Raw genomic sequence first — 17,911 nt, forward strand, 5'->3', positions numbered from 1 at the left:
TAGTAGTAGTAGTAGTAGTAGTAGTAGTAGTAGTAGTAGTAGTAGTAATAGTAGTAATAAGTAATAGTAATAATATAAACAACAACAATGGAAAGAAGATCTTATAAGTGATGACTGCGCAAGAGAAAATCGTAAAAGTTATCTGATGAAATGAGTACATCGGGATGTAATGACGAGGCAGTGAAGGGTTCTCGTACGTACGCGTTTCAGTTTATTTATTAAATTGTAATCGTTACACGGGTTATTGTGTATCTCGTACAGCAAGTTTGCAAGTGATTGGGTAAAATAATATTACCTATCTATAAATAATAGAATATTTTGGATTTTTCCATTTTCTTTTTCATATTCATCTTTATAATTATTTAAATACAAGTGTTTTTTTTTTTCTTTTTTTTTTCTTTTTTTTCTTTTACTTTCTTCATCGTTGTTGATTTACTTCTTAAAAGTAATGAATCAAAAAAGAGAACAATGACAATAATTATAATTATAGTAATCATAATAATAAGAATAAAATAATAATCATAATAATAATAATATAATCTGAATGATAGAGGTATATTCATTTAATGCAGACCACACCAAGCTTCGAGCTTTGTGTTTTCTCTTTCGTTTCTCTCTTATATAAATGTATGTTTTTTTTTAATTTTTTTATTTATTTATTTTTTATTATTAATCGATACAAGTATCATTTATTCCGTCGAAAAGCGCGTCTCGTTTCAAATTCGCTCTCTTCTCAGGTTGCCTTTGTTTCTTACTCCTTTGCTTCGGGCTCATGGAAACGCGTATACACTTTAGTACGAACCATAGAAAATAAAAACGAAAGAGTACAGAGAAAGACAGAGACGGAGAGATAGAAAAATAGAAAGAGCGTGAGAGACACGTGGAGATGTGTGTGCATGCAAAAATGCACATTATTATTAACGATGAACTTTGCATCACGAGCCATCCCGAAAGAGGAAGAAACAAGGCGAGGATGCAATATTTATTTTTTTTTTCGGGATCCGAAAGTGAGCGATGGATGAAGGCACGAAAATTTCGTGGGGTGTGAAATAATGTTTCGATATAAATAACATATACATGTTGATTTGCGTGTATGTATATAAATATGTATGTGCGTACACGTGATAACAAATAATGGTGTTGAGATATGTGCGAGCGAGAGAGAGGAAAAAAGCCGAGATGAGAGAAACTTGACGTTATGGCATGGTTATTTTATAAATATGTGTGTACTTTGGATTAGTTAATATCGATCATCGTTGTGAAATGGCCTCGGTGCAACCTGTTGCGGTGTGGTGTGGACTCGGTTTTTGGTTTTCTACTTTCATCATTTTTCATTGAAAATTTTATTCATAAAATGTCCGGCTTTTAAAAATCATCATCATCATCGTAATAACATAATCAATTGAAAATACAGATGAGCTCGTCCGTGTTTTTAGGCGCTCGATGGATGCGTCCTTACGCAAGGGCTGCTCGAGGCAATGTGGTACTTCTCGCTTGCTCCGCCGTCGTTTCTGCTCACTCTTCCTCGCCCGAAAAAAGTTTTGCCTGATGACAAATTGGAAAACCGATACTTGAAAGAGCGTATGATTCGGCATCTACGAGTAAAACGTAAATCGGGTGGTCGAACGTACTCTTGTCGTTTGTAATGCTGCGGTACGGGCGAGATGCGCTGAGGGATTTTTTTTTTTTTTTGGGAGAGGGGGATGGCTCGGGGTCGGGGGAGCCCTACAGCTCCTGCCTCGACTCCTGGACGAGGTAGACCTGGGAGCCGGGGACGGACGACGTGGTGACGAAGCTGCGGTGCTTGGCGCGTATGAGGGTGAGGTTGGACTCGGCGGTGTCGGCCCGATCCTCGGCCGCCTCGAGCTCGCGCTGGAAGCGACGCACCCTCGTCACGCTCTGCTGGGACATGCCCTCCTGCTCCGTCAGCTGGCGCTTGTAAATGTTGACCTTTTGGCTGGCCTTGTCGAGCGACTCCTGCAGCAGGGCTATGTTCTTCGAGTCCTCCTCGACCTGGATCATCACCTCCTTGATGTTGCGCTCCTTCTTGCGCAGGATCTTCACCGTCTCGGCGTGTCGGCGCTTCTCCTCGTCCAGCTCCAACTCGAGATCGCGGATCTAAGCCCAGGGAAGGAAAAACATGACCGATCGATATACACACACATACATATACATATCCTTCTCCCTCTCTCTTTTTTTTTTTTTTTTTTTTTTTTTTTTTTTTTTTTTTCTTTCTTTCTTCTCACCATTCAATCGAGATGAATAAAAATAGTTGGTAATTGAACCTACCCTGGCCTCGAGTTTGCTGATGATGCGCTTTCCACCGACGATCGCGTTGGCCTCGACCTCCTCGAGGCGCACCGAGATGTTCTTGACTTCGATCTCGAGGCTCTTCTTGATCGCCTCGATTTTCACGATGCGCTCCTGCTCCTCGTGCAGAATCTCGACAGTGTGCTTGAGCTCGTTCTGGACGCGTTGGTAGCGCTCGTCGCTCACGCGCAGCTCCTTCGTCACCTCCTCGTAGTCACCGGCGAGGGTCGACAGCTCCTGCTCGAGCTTCGCCTTCGAGGACGCGATGTTCACGTTTATGGTCGTCAGCTCGTTTATGCGGCTCGTCGCCTCCTCGTACGCCTGCTCGACCGTCCTCTTGGCACGAAGGGCCTGTACACGTGTGCACCAATTTATACACATATATTTATATATATATATATATATATTTCCCGTAAATTACATCCAACCCACTTTCGGTGGTCAAAGAAAAAAGGCTCGCGAGTGCTACTTTCGCTCTATTAATTTATCGGGTGCATGGCGGTGATTTATGAGTTGTATAGTACTCACGGATTCGTAGTTGCCGCGGACCTCCTCGAGCTCGGAAGTCAAGGATTGCAGGCGGCGCTGGCTGATGCCCAACTGATCGAGCGTTACCTGCAGCTGGCGCTGAACCTCATCGTAGTGGGCTTGCAACTCCTGAGAACACAAACGGCACGCGTGTTATTAGAGATTAATCGCGCGAGTCATAATTCAACCCCGTACACGTTTGGTTGGCCAAAGTGCCCGGCCAAATTGTGCCGGATTTCGATGTTTACACTCGTTTTGTGGCAAAGGAGTTGAAAAAAAAAAAAAAACGAAATTCTTTTTTCCTTTTTTTCACAATGCTCCGTCACTTACGGTCAAGGTGAGCGATTGCTTCTTGATGGTCTTCTGGAGGTCGATGTTGGTCTTGTTGGCGACGTCGAGCGACAGCTCGAGCTCCGTGATCTGGATCTGCAGCTTCTTCTTGACGCGCTGCACTTCCGTCTTGAGCTTGATCTCGGCCTCGACGACGCGGGCGTTCAGCTGCTCGATTTCGATGCTGGTCTGCTTGCTGCAATCGGTATGCACGGGTTATAGATGAAACACTTTTTTTTTTTTTTTTTTTTCAACTTGGATATGGAAATAAAAACGAAACAAGTGGTATAAGGTACGGGTTCGAGGAGACATGGTGGGGCACAAGAAAAGCACTTGCGTTTCCCTCACGGAAGAACAGTGTTTAAAAATCATAAAAACTCCACGCACCGAGCTGCAATGGCAGTCCTATACGGCTTCACGAAATTATTTAAACGCATCGGGTCGTAAAAACCAACATGAATTTCGGCGGCTCCTAACCAACCTCTTGTCGAGTAAATAGCTACTGTTCCTCTGCTCGAAGCTCTTCATCTCCTTGCTGAGGCTGGCCAGGGGCGTGGTGAGCTTCTCGAGGTCGGTGAGATTCCTGAAGCGCTCCTCCATGAGCCTCTGGTGCTCGGCCTCGTCGTGGTGCACGTGGACGACCTCGCGCTGGTACTTCCTTATGTCGGCAAGCTCCTCGCTCCTCGACAAGTTCATCAGCGCGTTGGCCTTGAGCTGGAACTCGATGGCTTTGGCCGACTTGCCCCGCAGTTGCCGGCCGTGCTGGTGGTACGACTCGGTGGTGGTGGTGCCGCTGGCCACCTCGTCGCTGCACGACTGGAGCTCCCGGAGGGCTTGGCTGCGCAACCCTGCCATCTCCTCCGCCGCGAACTCGGAGTCGGGCTCGCTCGCGGCTCGCCTGTACAGCAACCTCGTTGCCTCCGCCTCGAACTTGCTCGAGTACACCTCCTTCGAGACTCGGGCCGCTTGTACGCACTTTTGCCGACTGAAGTCCGAGCGCTGGGCTGCCTGAGCGTTTATTTCGGGGATGAGAAGCGGATCGATTGTCGGCGCTTAGATGTCAATTAAGATGGACTCGACGCTGAGTTTTGGGATGACTTGGTTTCTTTTTTCTTTTGTTTTTGTTTTTTTGTTTTTTTCATGTATGAGATCAGTGCGTGAGAGTGACAATGCGTGATCGAGGAGTGACAAAGTACTGTTACGATTTATTGAATCACCAAACCGGCAAAAAAACTGATTTTTACGCGTACGTCCGACTATTTACGCGCTTATACTACTTAAAAAATTCCCTTTTCAGCCATGGGTGCCACGCCTATACGGCTCTTCCAAACTGCCTGTGCAGCTAAACATACAGGCACTCGCGCCGGAGATTAAAAAAGACGGACAGGCCGACGAAAGCCGGACTCAAAAAACCACTTGGCATATACACAGGTATGTATATGCTCCCTGCAGGCCTTTTTCCTTTTTCTCGGCTCGATTGCTGCCGCCCGGGCCTCGCGCGCTCTCAATCACGTCTTGGCAGATGCGAAAATTTCCTCGCGCCAGAAATCCGAGACGCGCCGCTTTTCCCGATGTTTCACCGCGGTTTGGGTGTCGCGTTTAATTCGGGCGGCAACGGAATTTCGTTCATCAAGCGCGACTTTCTCCGTGCCGATCGTTACGTAATGGTACACCGGTTTGTTACTTTGTCTGTGGATGTGTTGCGTGCAAAGGGGAAAAAAAACCAAACAAAATTTTGACTATGGAGTGAGAAATCGATACATTGGCACCGACCAGAAAAAAAAAAGTAAATAAACGCGTGTAAAAAGTCAAAGTGGTTGGTTTCTCGCTTTTGATACTTATCCGGTGATTGCGTGTAAATTCGAATGAACTACCTCACCACGGAACAACTTACAACGTAATGGCACAAAACTCGAGGGGCACAAACGGAGCACCTGGTCTCTCCTCGGTCGAACGAGGAGTCCTGCCTCGCTCGTCCGCGGCGAGCTTCTGCGGCTCTCTCCCTCTTCCGCGGTACCGATTTAGAAGAGCGGCTCGCGCTCAAAGGTCGGCAGACGCCAAGTCGGTGCCCGTACACGCGAGCGCCAATGCCCATCCGTCCCCTCGATAATAAGAAAACAAAGCGCGAGAGTGCACCTCGGTGTTATTAATAGTCAGGCGCGATTGGTATCACACGTATATATATATATACATACTTACACCCCTACGCACCAAAAAGATACTCTCGTGTAATGAAACAAAATTTATGGACCGTAGGGCATATCAAAAGAGCAAAGACGCGCGGCTGGTTGAGCTAACGGAGGACCGTTGATTCGAAAATTGATTCAATCCCACCGTACGGTCCATTACCACCGTGTCAATTAGAGCAGTTAATCGCGAAATTTAGATCTCGTTTGCAATTAAAAATGACCTTTACTAAACAATATGGAAATAAAGAGTCATCAATCGAGTATCCACTTGCAACGGTGTACAATCGCATGTTTTTTTTGGCATGTCCCCACCGATGAATGAAATTCAACGAGAGTGAGTCACGCACATATATGTGCAATTACGTTCGTACATGAATTAAATCGGCCTTGAGCTTTCACGGGTACGTCGGATAGTCTATAGTCTACCTTAAAGTTCTCCAAGTGCTCCTTGGCCTTCATTTCGGTGGCTATAGTGTGCCGTGCGAGCTCGTCTCTGCTGTAGGGCACGATGTAGTTGTGCTCCCAAGAGGCGCGTGACTCCGTAAAGGGTAGCGGGGCCTTGAGGGCCGTGCTCTTGGAAGCCTCGGCGCTCTCCTTTCTGTCGAGGTAGTCGATCATCGGCTGGTAATAGTTTATCCCGAAGCCGTAGTTTTTTTCGTAAATCGTCGTTGGCAGGTGACGCCATTTGGTCGGCGCCACCGGCATCTGCGCCAAAGGCACGTCGGACATTTTTTCCCCTTGGAATGTACGGTTTCACTCTCGCTCGGTATACCCCTTGCCGATTCTCGAGTCGTTGAAATACAGATAAATACACACAAATCACCTTTCGTTCCCTTTTTTTTTTGCTAAATTCTCTTCCCTGATCTTTCCTCTCAACCATCAACCGAAGGGCGAGTAGCGGACTTTTTCTTCGTCGTCGATTTCCCGTAGAAAAATCGTCGAGATCTGACGGTGGTGCTAAAGTCCATTCGCGGACCAAACTCGACGAGAAGTGAGATCGAAGGGTCGCGTCGTCGATGCGGGTCTGTCGATACAGAGACGGACGGGCCGTCATTTGTAGATTTTTTTTGCTCGCTTGCGACATGTAATTGACGGATCGCAATTGCGCGCGCAGATATTGACTCTTGGGATTATTAATAGGGCCTCCATCTCTCTCTCTCTTTCCCCTTAACGATCCACTGACGCACGTGCGATTGAGCGCCAACTATTAATAATTCCGATGAGTGTTTGATCGCTCGCGCTTGGTTCAATGCCTGGGGTGTTTGGTTCCTCTCTCTCTCTCTCTTGTAATTGGGACAAGGGTGAGGCTCTCTGACGTTTTCCGCTCTCGGTCGAGTGGACTCTGGCTCACAGAGTCGCTTGTACTTTCAATTGTCACATTTTTTCATTACTTCAAAAAGTACAATCAATATTCGGTGAAAGAAAGTGCAAAAAATTACAGTCTACTGAAAGCAGAAGTTCATCATCTCGTTTATGGGTAAGTTCATCCTTTCAGCTGACATTTGCTCTGCTTCTTCATACGGAACGCTCCCCCGTCTCGAACCAAACTTTTTCCTGAGACATTGGGGCTCTATCACGGCTTTCGATATCTAGCTCGCAAAAGTCAGTATTTTTTTCGATAATTCTTAGACTGCGCATGCACTCAACTATAATTTTATTTTAACTATCGAAAAAAATACAGACTTTTGCGAAATATCGGAAGCCGTGATAGAGCCCATGGAATTAGGTTCCACTGACGGCTGAACTACGTGTCAGCCGATACAATCTTGAGTCAAATAGATGTATTAAAAGGCAAAGGGTTGTGAGCCCATCTGTTTCTTGATGACCCGCTGGCTACCTATCAATGCCATACCAGTAAGTGAAAAAATGCACAAAAAGTGCGTCAAGTTAATCGAAAATCAAGCAGCCACGTGTGGGAGGAAGTTCGTTTTCGCAATGATATCGATCCATCGACTGTTGAATCGCAACATCCTCCTCCACACTATACAAGCGATGACAATAATCAATCGCCGCATGCGCTATAAATATCTCGTTTTCGAAACAAGCCCCGCAGCTGCCGTCGAATATACATGTTGCGGCAATATTTTCATTGATACATCGGATGTATCGACTTGCACTTGTGCCGCGCAACCGGAGAACATCGTGAGAAAACCGAAGAGAGCAACGGGACGTCAAGGGGACAAGGAAAAGGGAACCACAATCATATAAAAAACACGATAGTTTTTGTCGATGCTAAGGTACTCACCGGATGGCCTCGATCTCCTCGTCCTTCTCCGCGATACGGCGCTCGGTCTCGTGACGCAGTTGGCTCAGCTCGGCGGACAGGCGCTGCGCACGCTGCTCCTCGATCTTGCGTCCCTGTACATTAACGTGAAAAAAAAAAAAAAAAAAAATACAAATTGAGTCCTTTATGCACGAACGATACTCAAAGATGTACTAGTGATTTGAAACCTACAGCCTCGGCTTCCTTGTAGGCGGCAGCTAGTTCTTCGCGCTCGTTCTCCAGGCGACGGAGTTCCAGCTCGAGCTCGTGGAGCCTGCGGTTCATGTCAGCCAGCTGGTTCTTAGCATCGCTAAGATCGTCTGTGGGAAACAAATTTTTTTTTTTTTTGTGATTATTGTTGTATCAGTTGAGAAAAGAAAGATAAGTAAAATAAAAAAATCAAAAAAACACCCACCGCCCAGCTTCTTGTTCTCGCGGGCCAGTTGGTCTTTCTGCTCGCGAGTCTTGTCCAGCTCGGCGACGGTGCGTTGGAGCTCCTGCTGCTTGTTGCGCAAGTCGCGTTGGCTGGCCTCGAACAGGTTGATGGTCTCCTCGAGCCGGGACTTGAGGTCGATGTTGGTCTTCTCGAGGTGCTCGACGCGCTTCTGCAGCTCCCGAGCGGTTCCATTGGCCTGTGCGACAAAAAAAAAAAAAAACAAATCCAGCGAGTGAGCGTCATTGAATCATGGCTCGAGTGCAAGGATAGAGGAGTTATCACCTTCTCCAAGTCAATGATGAGGACCTCGACTTCGGACTGCAGGCGCGACTTTTGCTTCTCGAGGTTGTTGATCTTCACGAGCAGAGTTTCGATCTGCTCCTCTTGCTCTTGAATGCGCGCCGAGTACTTCCTGCGCAGCTCCTCGACCTACAAGTCAGGGTGCATCATTGGTGGGGATTTTTTTTTGTTTTTTTTTTTCATTTGTGTCGTAGTTCTCACCTCTTCGGCGCGAGCGTTGGCCTCGGTCTCGTACTTGGACCTCCAAATGTTGACTTCGCCGTTGGCCTTGACCAATTGGCGTTCCAGTTCCAGACGAGCCTCTGACTCTTCTTCCAATTGCACGCGGACGGACTCGAGCTCCGTTTCGACCTGTGAGATCGTTGTTTATTTGTTTGCGTGAAAGTTAAAACATTAGCCTATGACCATTCGAAAGGTCAATTGTGAATTACGTACCTGGTGGAGGGAGGCCTCGACGAGGGATCGGCGGCGCTCCTCGTCCTCCAGTCGGCGACGGGCATCCTCGAGTTGGCTGGCGATTTGTGATCTCAGGTAAGTGATGTTCTCGATGTTCACCTAAAATACCATCGGATGGGCTACGTCACGTCTCTGATGTGGGGGCTATTTTGTTCAATAAAATGTCACCTTCAAGTCTTGAACTTCTTTGGTGAGCTCGATGTTCTCCTGGGACAGGCGAGTCTTGTGGCTGGTTATGTCGACGATGGTGCGGTTGATTTCCTCGATTTTGACGTTCAGCTCCGACACGTGCACCTCCAGTTTCTCCACGGTCTTGATCGACATCATCTTTTCTTTCGTGACATTGTCCAGCTGCGCGAGGAGCTCGTACACTTCCTGCTGGAATTTCGATTTTTCCTTGTCGGCTCTGCAAATTCATGGTTTTTTTTTTCCATATTATTTGTGCTTGTTTTGTTGTACTAAAGCAATGTGAATTTTACTCCAAATATACGCAATACGCAGAAATGATATTTTTATTAACATTATTGCCTTTGGATCCAAAACAAGATGGATTCGATTTTTTTGGCAAATAAATTTTTAGACCAACAATTTTTACGTTTAGAAAGAAGATCACAAAATAACCCTTAAACACCGTCATTTTACAGCTTCCCTCTCCGTTTTGTGCGCCCAAAAATGGAAAAAAGATAATGTGATCGATCCGAGTCATTTTTCCCAAGCCCCGAGATTCGGAAATGTGAGAAAGAATTAACACAACAAAATAAGCTACGGCACCCACGCAGTGCAAACATGTATATGTATATATTTGCCAACTCTGCCGAGGGTGTAATGTGTCTCCGATTCCGAGGATACGGTGAGGGTAGTGGGGAGAGCTCGTGGCCCACGAAGCGTGTACTAATATGGGAGCGCGAGAGGAAGCGAGAGAGCGAGAGCGAAACGAAGCCGCTGCCGCGTTAAAAATAGTCGTTAGCTCGTAGAGGCCCGAGGAAGTTCTCCTCTCGCTTCGCGTTTGCTTACTGCTACACGGTTGGGCGTGAAAAAATTCAGATTTTTCGCAGTGCCTATCGATGCTCGGATGTTGATCTAACTCGATGAAGTTGAAAATATGACACGAAAGAAAGTAGCCCCCGTCTCTTGTGGTGTGCATAAATCCACGGTAGCTGAGACTCGAGCGATCCCTCTATATTTTTTACGACCGAGATTTTCCATCGAGTGATATTCTGAGTTGCGAATACTCAATGCACCATGGTCCCTTGGCTCGGATAAGTCGAGGAGTTTTATTTTATTTTTTTTTTTCCGTAATATTACGTTACAGCGATTATAGCAGTTGTCGAGTTTTTGTCATAAGCTCAGCGCGCGAATGTGGGTGAAACGGTCGTGCCGTCGTCCGAAAATAGCACGCGAGCTCTTTTTCCCACTCCCCTACCCCCCCCCTCCTTGCAGTCATCGTCGTCGTATTTGCGCGTTGAAATCTCGACTTTTCGCGCGATTTAAATTCAAATTCGAGAACGTGGCGTCGCCTAATTGGTTCCCAATTAACGAGGGGCTCTTTCCGTGTGCGGATCCTCGAGTCTGATTAGAGGGAAATCGCGGAAGTGGCCGAGAGCCCTGATTATCCAATGTACGCTAGTTGCTCTACTTTGTCGGTTTGTGTTGTCAGTTATTTTCAAGTTTCTTAATTTAAATACCAGCCTCTTTTTTTTCGTGATCCGTTGGCTCCGCGAGATCAAAGTTTTCAGTGAGCCACGCCATCGGAAAACTTTTTGAAAAAGAAGAGTAGCCGAGAACAATGACAAACAATGATACGCTGCCGTTTACAAATGGCTACGTTTAACGAAAAAAAAAGTAAGAGTCACCTAATCCATTTTAAGTTTTGGGAAATAGCGATGCCTGTTTCCCGTCTGTCTCTTGATGCAATGGGTAAGTTATTTTAATAGGAACTTCGATACTGTTTAACGCGTGTTGAGGTAACCACATGTCGTGCAACAGCGTGGTAATTTCTCAGGTGCACGAGAGTTGGATTCCGGCCAGTGTTCAGGTGACATAACATCAAATTTCGCAAGTGTACTTTACCCGTTACCTACCACCCACGCGTCGCGTCGACAAATACGCCATTGGATCCAAGTGCACTGGATTTTATCGAAATCCCCCATCACGTGGACCTTACGTCCCAGCGAAAGGACTTGTACAAACAGAGCCATTGTACATTTTTTAAAAGATAATATAATATAATTGAGCTGTCAAAGATTTTTTATGACTTGAATCCGTGTAGCTTGGCAATATCTTAAGAGCCATAGATGGGTAAAAATCCCTAGCTCGAGTACTACTAACCTAGCGCGTGCCTTCGAGAGCACATCGATCTGATCCTGGAAGTCGACGACGACCTCCTGGTGCTTCTTGCGCAGAAGATGGGCAGTTTCTTCGCTCTCCAGGTGCACATCTTCGAGGAGCTTTCTCAGCTTCAGTAGTTCTGTGTCCCTCTTCTTGTTGATCTCGAACTGAAATCGGGGATTGCATCGTGAGTGTATTGTTGAACGTTATTATTATTAAAAAAAAAAAAAAAATCCATCTATACGAGTTTTACAAAAACAAATTCATAGGTACCTGAGATTCGGCGCCACCCTCGGCCTCCTCGAGGCGCTCGGATAGCTGGATGACTTGCACGCTCAGGTCGGCGCGCTCGCGTTCAATCTGCAACGTAACACCGTATAGTTTATGATTCATCATCAACATATATGTGCTTTATTTTCAGCTTTTGAAGCAAGGTTTTACGCACCCTTTCACTCCCAACGACAGTTTTAATGACGTAACTGTCGGAAATCTCTCGCACGACTACATCGAACCCATGTCTGACCTAACCCGACCTTTACTACTTAAAACCAGAAAATACGCAACGTTGACCGAAAGAAAAAGAAACCGACACTACGCTCGGCCGTTGTTTTGTCCCGCTCCAGTTGTACCAAGTATAGGAAAGAATGTATGCGAAATGGCGGTCATCGAAGCGCGCATCACCTCCCAACTGCCGACGGGCTGCAAATTTCCTGTCAACACAGGTGGTCGTTATTTCAACGCGCACTCGAGGAAAAGAGACACCACGGATTGATTATACCCTCCCAGGCTACACGACGATAGTCCACGTGACGTCAGAGTCCGCGCGATCTAATTCCGGGCGCTTCTAAATCCAGCGCTTTATTCACATTACAAACGAGCCGCATCCGCAGTGGCCTCTGTTTCCTCGAGCGAGGTAAAGATCCGCCGCACAATCGGATGCGAGAGACCCCCCGCGAACTGACCCTTTGAGTATTGGATGCTGATTGCCGGAGGGCACGGGTATTAGCTTTGATATGTGCATAATCGCTGGCTGCAAATCAATGTAGCGACGAGACATTTGGCGAGCAACGAAGCGAGCCGAGATCTTGCATATACAGAGAAATGGTTTCTTTGAAAAACTGACGATGATTCACAAAGCTATTTGGGAACTGTAGCGGTAAACATTTTGTCATGGGTAAAATTAATCGGATGGTTGAGCTTAGATTGTTTCGACCGAGAGTGTAGTAAAAAAATTCGCAAGCTCGAGTGGTTTCAGTGATTAGTTTAAAAAATGGTAGGTCCTGATGTATGGTAAATTTTGTTTGGATAAAATGTTACATTATATTAACGAAGGTATGCCGAGTATTTGGTGTATTTTCAAGGCATGATTATTTCAAGAATTGCATAACTTCACTCTTTCTCTCTCTGGCACGGAGTCTCAGCTGTCGAGTAAACTAAGTAATAAATTGCTTCGCTGACGGCGTTTAACACGAGTTTGTTAGACTCCGGTGGTATATGTGTATATTTAAAAACGAAGTAATAATTAAGAGCTGAGCCTAAGGTTTTGGAGATCGGACCAGTTGATTTTTACGTAAAATATCAATTTTCTATAAACTATAATAAGATTTGAAGAATGCGATTGTTTATTGTTGAACTGTTTTAAATTACGGACGAAAATAAAAGTCACAACTTTATCTTTTCTAAACTAATTTTTTGACAATTCAATAGGTTATAAATAACGAGTGCGCCACGAAAATAGACCATCCCACTTTTTACAAATAAATCTATACATGTATTGGATGCTATTTTTGTGAAAAATTTTTTCTAAGCACGAAAAAATGCCAATGACAATTTTTAATTGAAACGAAAAGTATATCGGTATTTTTAGTTTGAAGGCAAACATAATTCTGGCAGTAAGTTATTCTCTTTATCGCCAATGGTGACGTGAGTAAATAATAAAATTATCAGAAACGCCTTTTCAAAGTCAGGTTTTCGTCTAGTCCGCGAGGGTTCGGGAAAACAAGTTTATTTCAAGCAAGACCCTGTTAAGACTATTCGAGGCGGAAGAAGGCTACGGGCCAGCTGCAAAATTATTTTCCGCAACAACTTCAGAGATCATGCGTTTCAAAGGCCCTCGTGAAGAGAATGCGACCGACAAGCCAAAAATTTTGCAGTTTCCGTGACATTTTTCAGTACTTTTTTTAAGAATAAGAAAATTAGGCTCCTACTGACACCAGACCATTTTTTGCTCAGTTTTGGTTTTTAAATCTCGTATTGAATACTAAGTGGCGCTGTAGACATACAAGGACTCGATCATACGTTTTATTGGGCTGTAGACCCACTATCCTGCAACTTTATCTACGAGCAGTCCAACATAATTGAAATATTTTTTAATTATTTTGTCATAGATAATGCATACTTCCAATTTCCATTACAATATCAGTATAGCCAATGTGATTTGCTGATTTTTAGTGAACTTTTCATGTTTCCATATTGAGATTTAAATATTTTTTTACCATTATTCTACTTTCAGAGCTCTGCGGTAACCCAATTTTTGGGTGGGTAAAAAATATTTACTGCGAATCAGGAAAACCTTATTTTAATTCAGTTTCAGAGGAGCCACGAGGAACCCACCGAAACGGCATTTCCTCTGAACCCTGTCCAGAAAAAGTGATTTCGTCACGATTTTTTTCGCGCCTTCCCCCCATCAAAGTTCTCGCAAGCACCAGAATCAACAGTGGCGGCGCGAGAAACGCAAATCGGCGGATCGAAGTAACGCGAAAGCAGCCTCGCAGAAACGGTGGTGGTGGTAATTTCTCTCGCTCTTGTTCTCAAAATAGCCAGGAGAGAGAGAGAGAAAAAGCTGGACACACGCGCGCCGAGAGGCTCTACAACCCGGTCGCCATGTTCGTCGCCCGTAGCCCGAGCGAGAGAGACAATCTGACAGCGCCGCTCGGTAGATTTCGACAAAAGCGCCCGTCGAGGAAACGCCGAAAATAATCTCGCGCGCCTCTGGAGCGAGCTTTTTCGGATTCCCGTACGTTTCTTTTTTTCGTTTTTTTCGTTTTTTTTTTTTTTTTCCAAGGCACGCGCGAGTCACTATACGTTTCAACTTGTTTTCGTTCCCGATTCTCGGGTGTACTATGCGGTTATTGGTCGGCTTGTATTTTGTAGGTCACGACGGCGAGACCCGATTTTCTTTTTATAAACGTATTTACATCAGAACTGTTTCCACAGATCTGGACGGGCTTGGATTCCCGAACAACAGTTATTTGGAGCAGCAGCTAGCCATTCGTTCGCTCACATTGGATCGGAAAGGAAAATAAAATTTTTTTTCATCAATTATTGCCCAAAGTAAAAGAAATCTCGCGATTTATTCGTATTCTTACGCATTCGCAACGCAGGCGTAAATGAGCTGTGTGACTTGGCACTTATTTTGACTCGTTCTGGAATTTCTCGAAAAGCTCTTTGATCGTATACTTCTGACCCGAGCAGTCTCAAGATATGTTCGGGGAAGCGCTTGTATTTTAACACGTATATCCCCGCAAGTCGCAAAACCTTGCCTCATGTACCCCAAGCAAACGAAACTTTCGAGGAAGAGCTCGAGCACTTACCCTCTGACGCAGCTCCCTCTCGGACTCGAGGTCATCCTGCAGGAGGCGGATTTTGTCCTGAAATCAAAGAAAAACAAATCCCCATGCATGCGATTTTTTGTTGGTTTTGGTGTCATTTCTCGATCTCGAGCCATGCAGAGACAGAAAAACCAGAGAGATCCGTAATCTTTCGCGAGGTCGCGAGAGCCCGCGTCGCCGGATACTCCTACGGGTTTACGTAATCGCCGGGGTACAGAAATATCCCCCAGGCCGTGTTCCTTTCCCTCCCACCCCCCCTTTTTTGACTCTGGCACGTCGCTCGGTGCGCTTTTCTCCTCCACTGCGCCTCGCCTTCGTGAGCAACTGACCCGACCGAGCGCAGGAATTCACTTTGCTTTCCTTGCCTGCGATGATTGATGCTCGCACGCGCGTTTCTCCCCTTCCCCCCTACCCAACCGATTGTCGTTATTAACAACGTCATTTCACCAAAGATCGGGTGTATTCGCGTGTGGATCACTGCTGCGTTGTTTTGGCTACACCGGCGTCGCTGTATTTTTAAAAACAGCACTGGTGGTGGGCCACGAAAAAAAAAAACATACGCTTGGGCTCTCGGTGGGGGATGTCGAAACAGGCGCCTACCTTGAAGGCAGTGGCCGAAAGCCGAGAGCTAATCGTGCGTATGCGTAGGCACACAGATCCGACTATTTTCGTCCGTTGGAGCCGCACTTTGGCCCGGTACACGAGCCTCAAGGTGTATAACAACACGCGTGTGTTATACGAGCGAGCGCGCCAATCTCTGGCACTAGACTCATCTATGGTCACTGAACTTTTCGCCTTCGTTGCTGCAGACGATGCACACGATAGTTCCTCTTTTTTTTTTTCTTTCTTTTTTTTCTTTCGTTTTTCCACTGCTGTCATTGTATACGATGAATCGCCGAATGTACCTGTTCCCCGACGGTACACTGATATCCGATCGCTCACTCGGGTCCTCTTGTCCCTCTACAGGATCGTGATCGCGCACAGTACTTCGTTTCAAGAAGATAAAAACAACACACTTTTATTACGTCATCCGTGAAGAGCTCCTTGGCTGTCCCCGTTTTGTTTCGGCACATTTTGCAGCCGCACTTTTGGGAAGCATCTACTTCTGATGTTGGGTGTTTCGATGTGTCGTGTGTGTTGGCTTTTATCGCGATGGTGATCGTTTTGAAGTAATGCTTGATTTTACCAATCATCGAGATACCGATTTTATTATTATTATTATTTTTTTTTTCATTTCAAAGATTAATTTTCCCGAATCCAACGTTAAAGCTGAGATGAGATGGATTTGTATCGCGTGTGCAATGCATGGCCCCGGAGATTCGGTAGTGTTTTTTGTCATTAGGGTAACTTACCTCGAGTCTGGTGAGAGCGCTCAGGTCGGCGCTGTACTCGATGCTGACGTCGGCCTGTCCACCGCCAGACGAGCGGTACGTGTACTTCGATGCTTTGGCTACCGCAGACGACGACATTCTGCCACCTTGTCTATTGTATACTAAACTTTGTCAAATCGTCCCGAAACGAAAAAAAAAAACAAAAAAAAAAACAAAAATTCTACGTATCGAATTATGTAACGTGAACAAAAGGGTCGCCCGTATCCTTATGTTCAGCCCCAACTTTTCGCTCGGAAGCGAGCAAAGGAGCTTTTCCAAGCTTGTTATTTCTCTCTCCCCCGATGCTCTTATGGTCCTCGGTATTCGGAGATTCGTCCCTTCCCGCGGATGATCCCCGTCGTAATTAAATAACGCGCGTTCACGTCTGTCTCACAGGCGCGCCTTTGTCGTCTGTCGTCGTTGATCGTCGAACCGGCCTCGACTGCTGCTACGGCTGCTACTACCGCCGATATGCTGCTCCTCGAAAAATTCCGAAGAAGAGACAGAAATGTGTGAAAAAGAGAAAGAGAGAGAGAGAGAGAACAACAAGCCTCGCAAGCTTGCACAGACACCGACCGACCGACTGACTGACTCTCGGCTCGTCCGTCCGGCTCGGAGTGCTCGCGCGGGGGAGGCTAATGCGCTCGGCGCTCTCTTGCCCTTACGCCGCTGCTATCTGCCGCTCTCTCTTTTTCTCCGTGCGCGCACGCCTCGTCCCAAGTGCAATGCTTACCTCGGCTTGTACTTCATTGGCTCGAGCGTGGGGATGGACGCCGGCCGCTCTCTCCTCCATGGCCCCCTCGGGCTTGCCGATCTCAGGACGCATGCGCCCTAGATCCCCGTGCCGAGGATCCCCACTTTGCTACGGTGGTCGTCGCAAGGGCGAGCGTTTTCTTGCTCTTTTTTTTTTTCGTTTTCTGGTGTTTTTTTTTTTTTTTTTGGTTCTCGATCTCGTGCTCTATACGTGGGCGGATTCTGTTTCTTGCTTCAACGCCCGATCAGCGAGTTATCTCTGGGACGGGGTGCCTAAAATTACTGCCTACACCGGCTGTACAGCGGGATAAGTGCCGCTCCAAAGCGATGGCGGGCCAGAGAGCGTCTGACGCGCGCGTCATTGAGACTCCGATGGGCGGGGGTGTGTGTTTATTGATACACCGACGACGACGACGATGAGTTTTCGAGTGAGGCGATAGTTACTGCCTTCGTTGGGTACTTGCCTCTCAATCGCCGGGGCCATTACTCTGTGGTCAATGGGCCATGCATCCAGTGGGTGTCACTTGGACGTTCAAATGGCGTTTTAATAGCTACCGTCACCTCAAGCTCCTACTGTTGTACCTATATACTGTTTTCGGAAATCCTCACCCGAGATGAATGTTTTAATGTTACGTAGGGTCTTTTTTAATGATTACGTTTAGCCCGTGAATCATGAATAAATAATATATAAATGAGAGCGGCCAATAGAGTTGATGTCGGATGGTAAATTTTCAGGGAGAGGTGACAGAGCCGACAAATATGTGCAAGCAGTTTTCTCGGTACAGTCACCTGGCGTTGCGAGCTTCTGCCAATATTTTTGGTAAACAGATTTGGTACCGTTGGACAGTCGACGAGTGCCTCAAGTCGATGACTCAACTGGCCACTGACAAAGTTCATGACTGACGCTACTATTTTCAGTGGATGAATCTTGAATTGAGATGACACTTTTTGCTCAGGTGCAGGTATGACTCCTGTAGTTGAAGCTATTGTGACTAATTGTGACGCTTTTAATCGGGAATAAATGACATGATAAAAAA

The 17,911-nt window shown here is 46.2% G+C and overlaps 1 protein-coding gene across 1 annotated transcript; it reads right to left on the reverse strand.

Annotated features, from left to right (window-relative positions):
* Positions 1–632: 632 nt before the first annotated feature.
* Positions 633–16,756, reverse strand: LOC106646449 (paramyosin, long form). The gene is made up of 15 exons (XM_089591424.1): positions 16,104–16,756; positions 14,734–14,790; positions 11,414–11,500; positions 11,141–11,307; positions 8,981–9,218; positions 8,792–8,911; positions 8,558–8,707; positions 8,339–8,485; positions 8,036–8,252; positions 7,813–7,940; positions 7,603–7,715; positions 3,169–3,364; positions 2,839–2,967; positions 2,290–2,661; positions 633–2,118 (listed from the first exon to the last, which is right to left on the reverse strand). The coding sequence occupies exons 1-15, from the start codon at positions 16,218–16,220 to the stop codon at positions 1,726–1,728; spliced, it is 2,631 nt and encodes an 876-aa protein (XP_089447550.1). The 5' UTR covers positions 16,221–16,756; the 3' UTR covers positions 633–1,725.
* Between the last annotated feature and the right edge of the window lie 1,155 nt (positions 16,757–17,911).

This window comes from Copidosoma floridanum, unplaced genomic scaffold (assembly GCF_036245765.1).
Source record: "Copidosoma floridanum isolate Cflo_tuat_1 unplaced genomic scaffold, Cflo_Japanese_pri ptg000001l, whole genome shotgun sequence".
Classification (NCBI taxonomy): Eukaryota; Metazoa; Arthropoda; class Insecta; order Hymenoptera; family Encyrtidae; genus Copidosoma; species Copidosoma floridanum.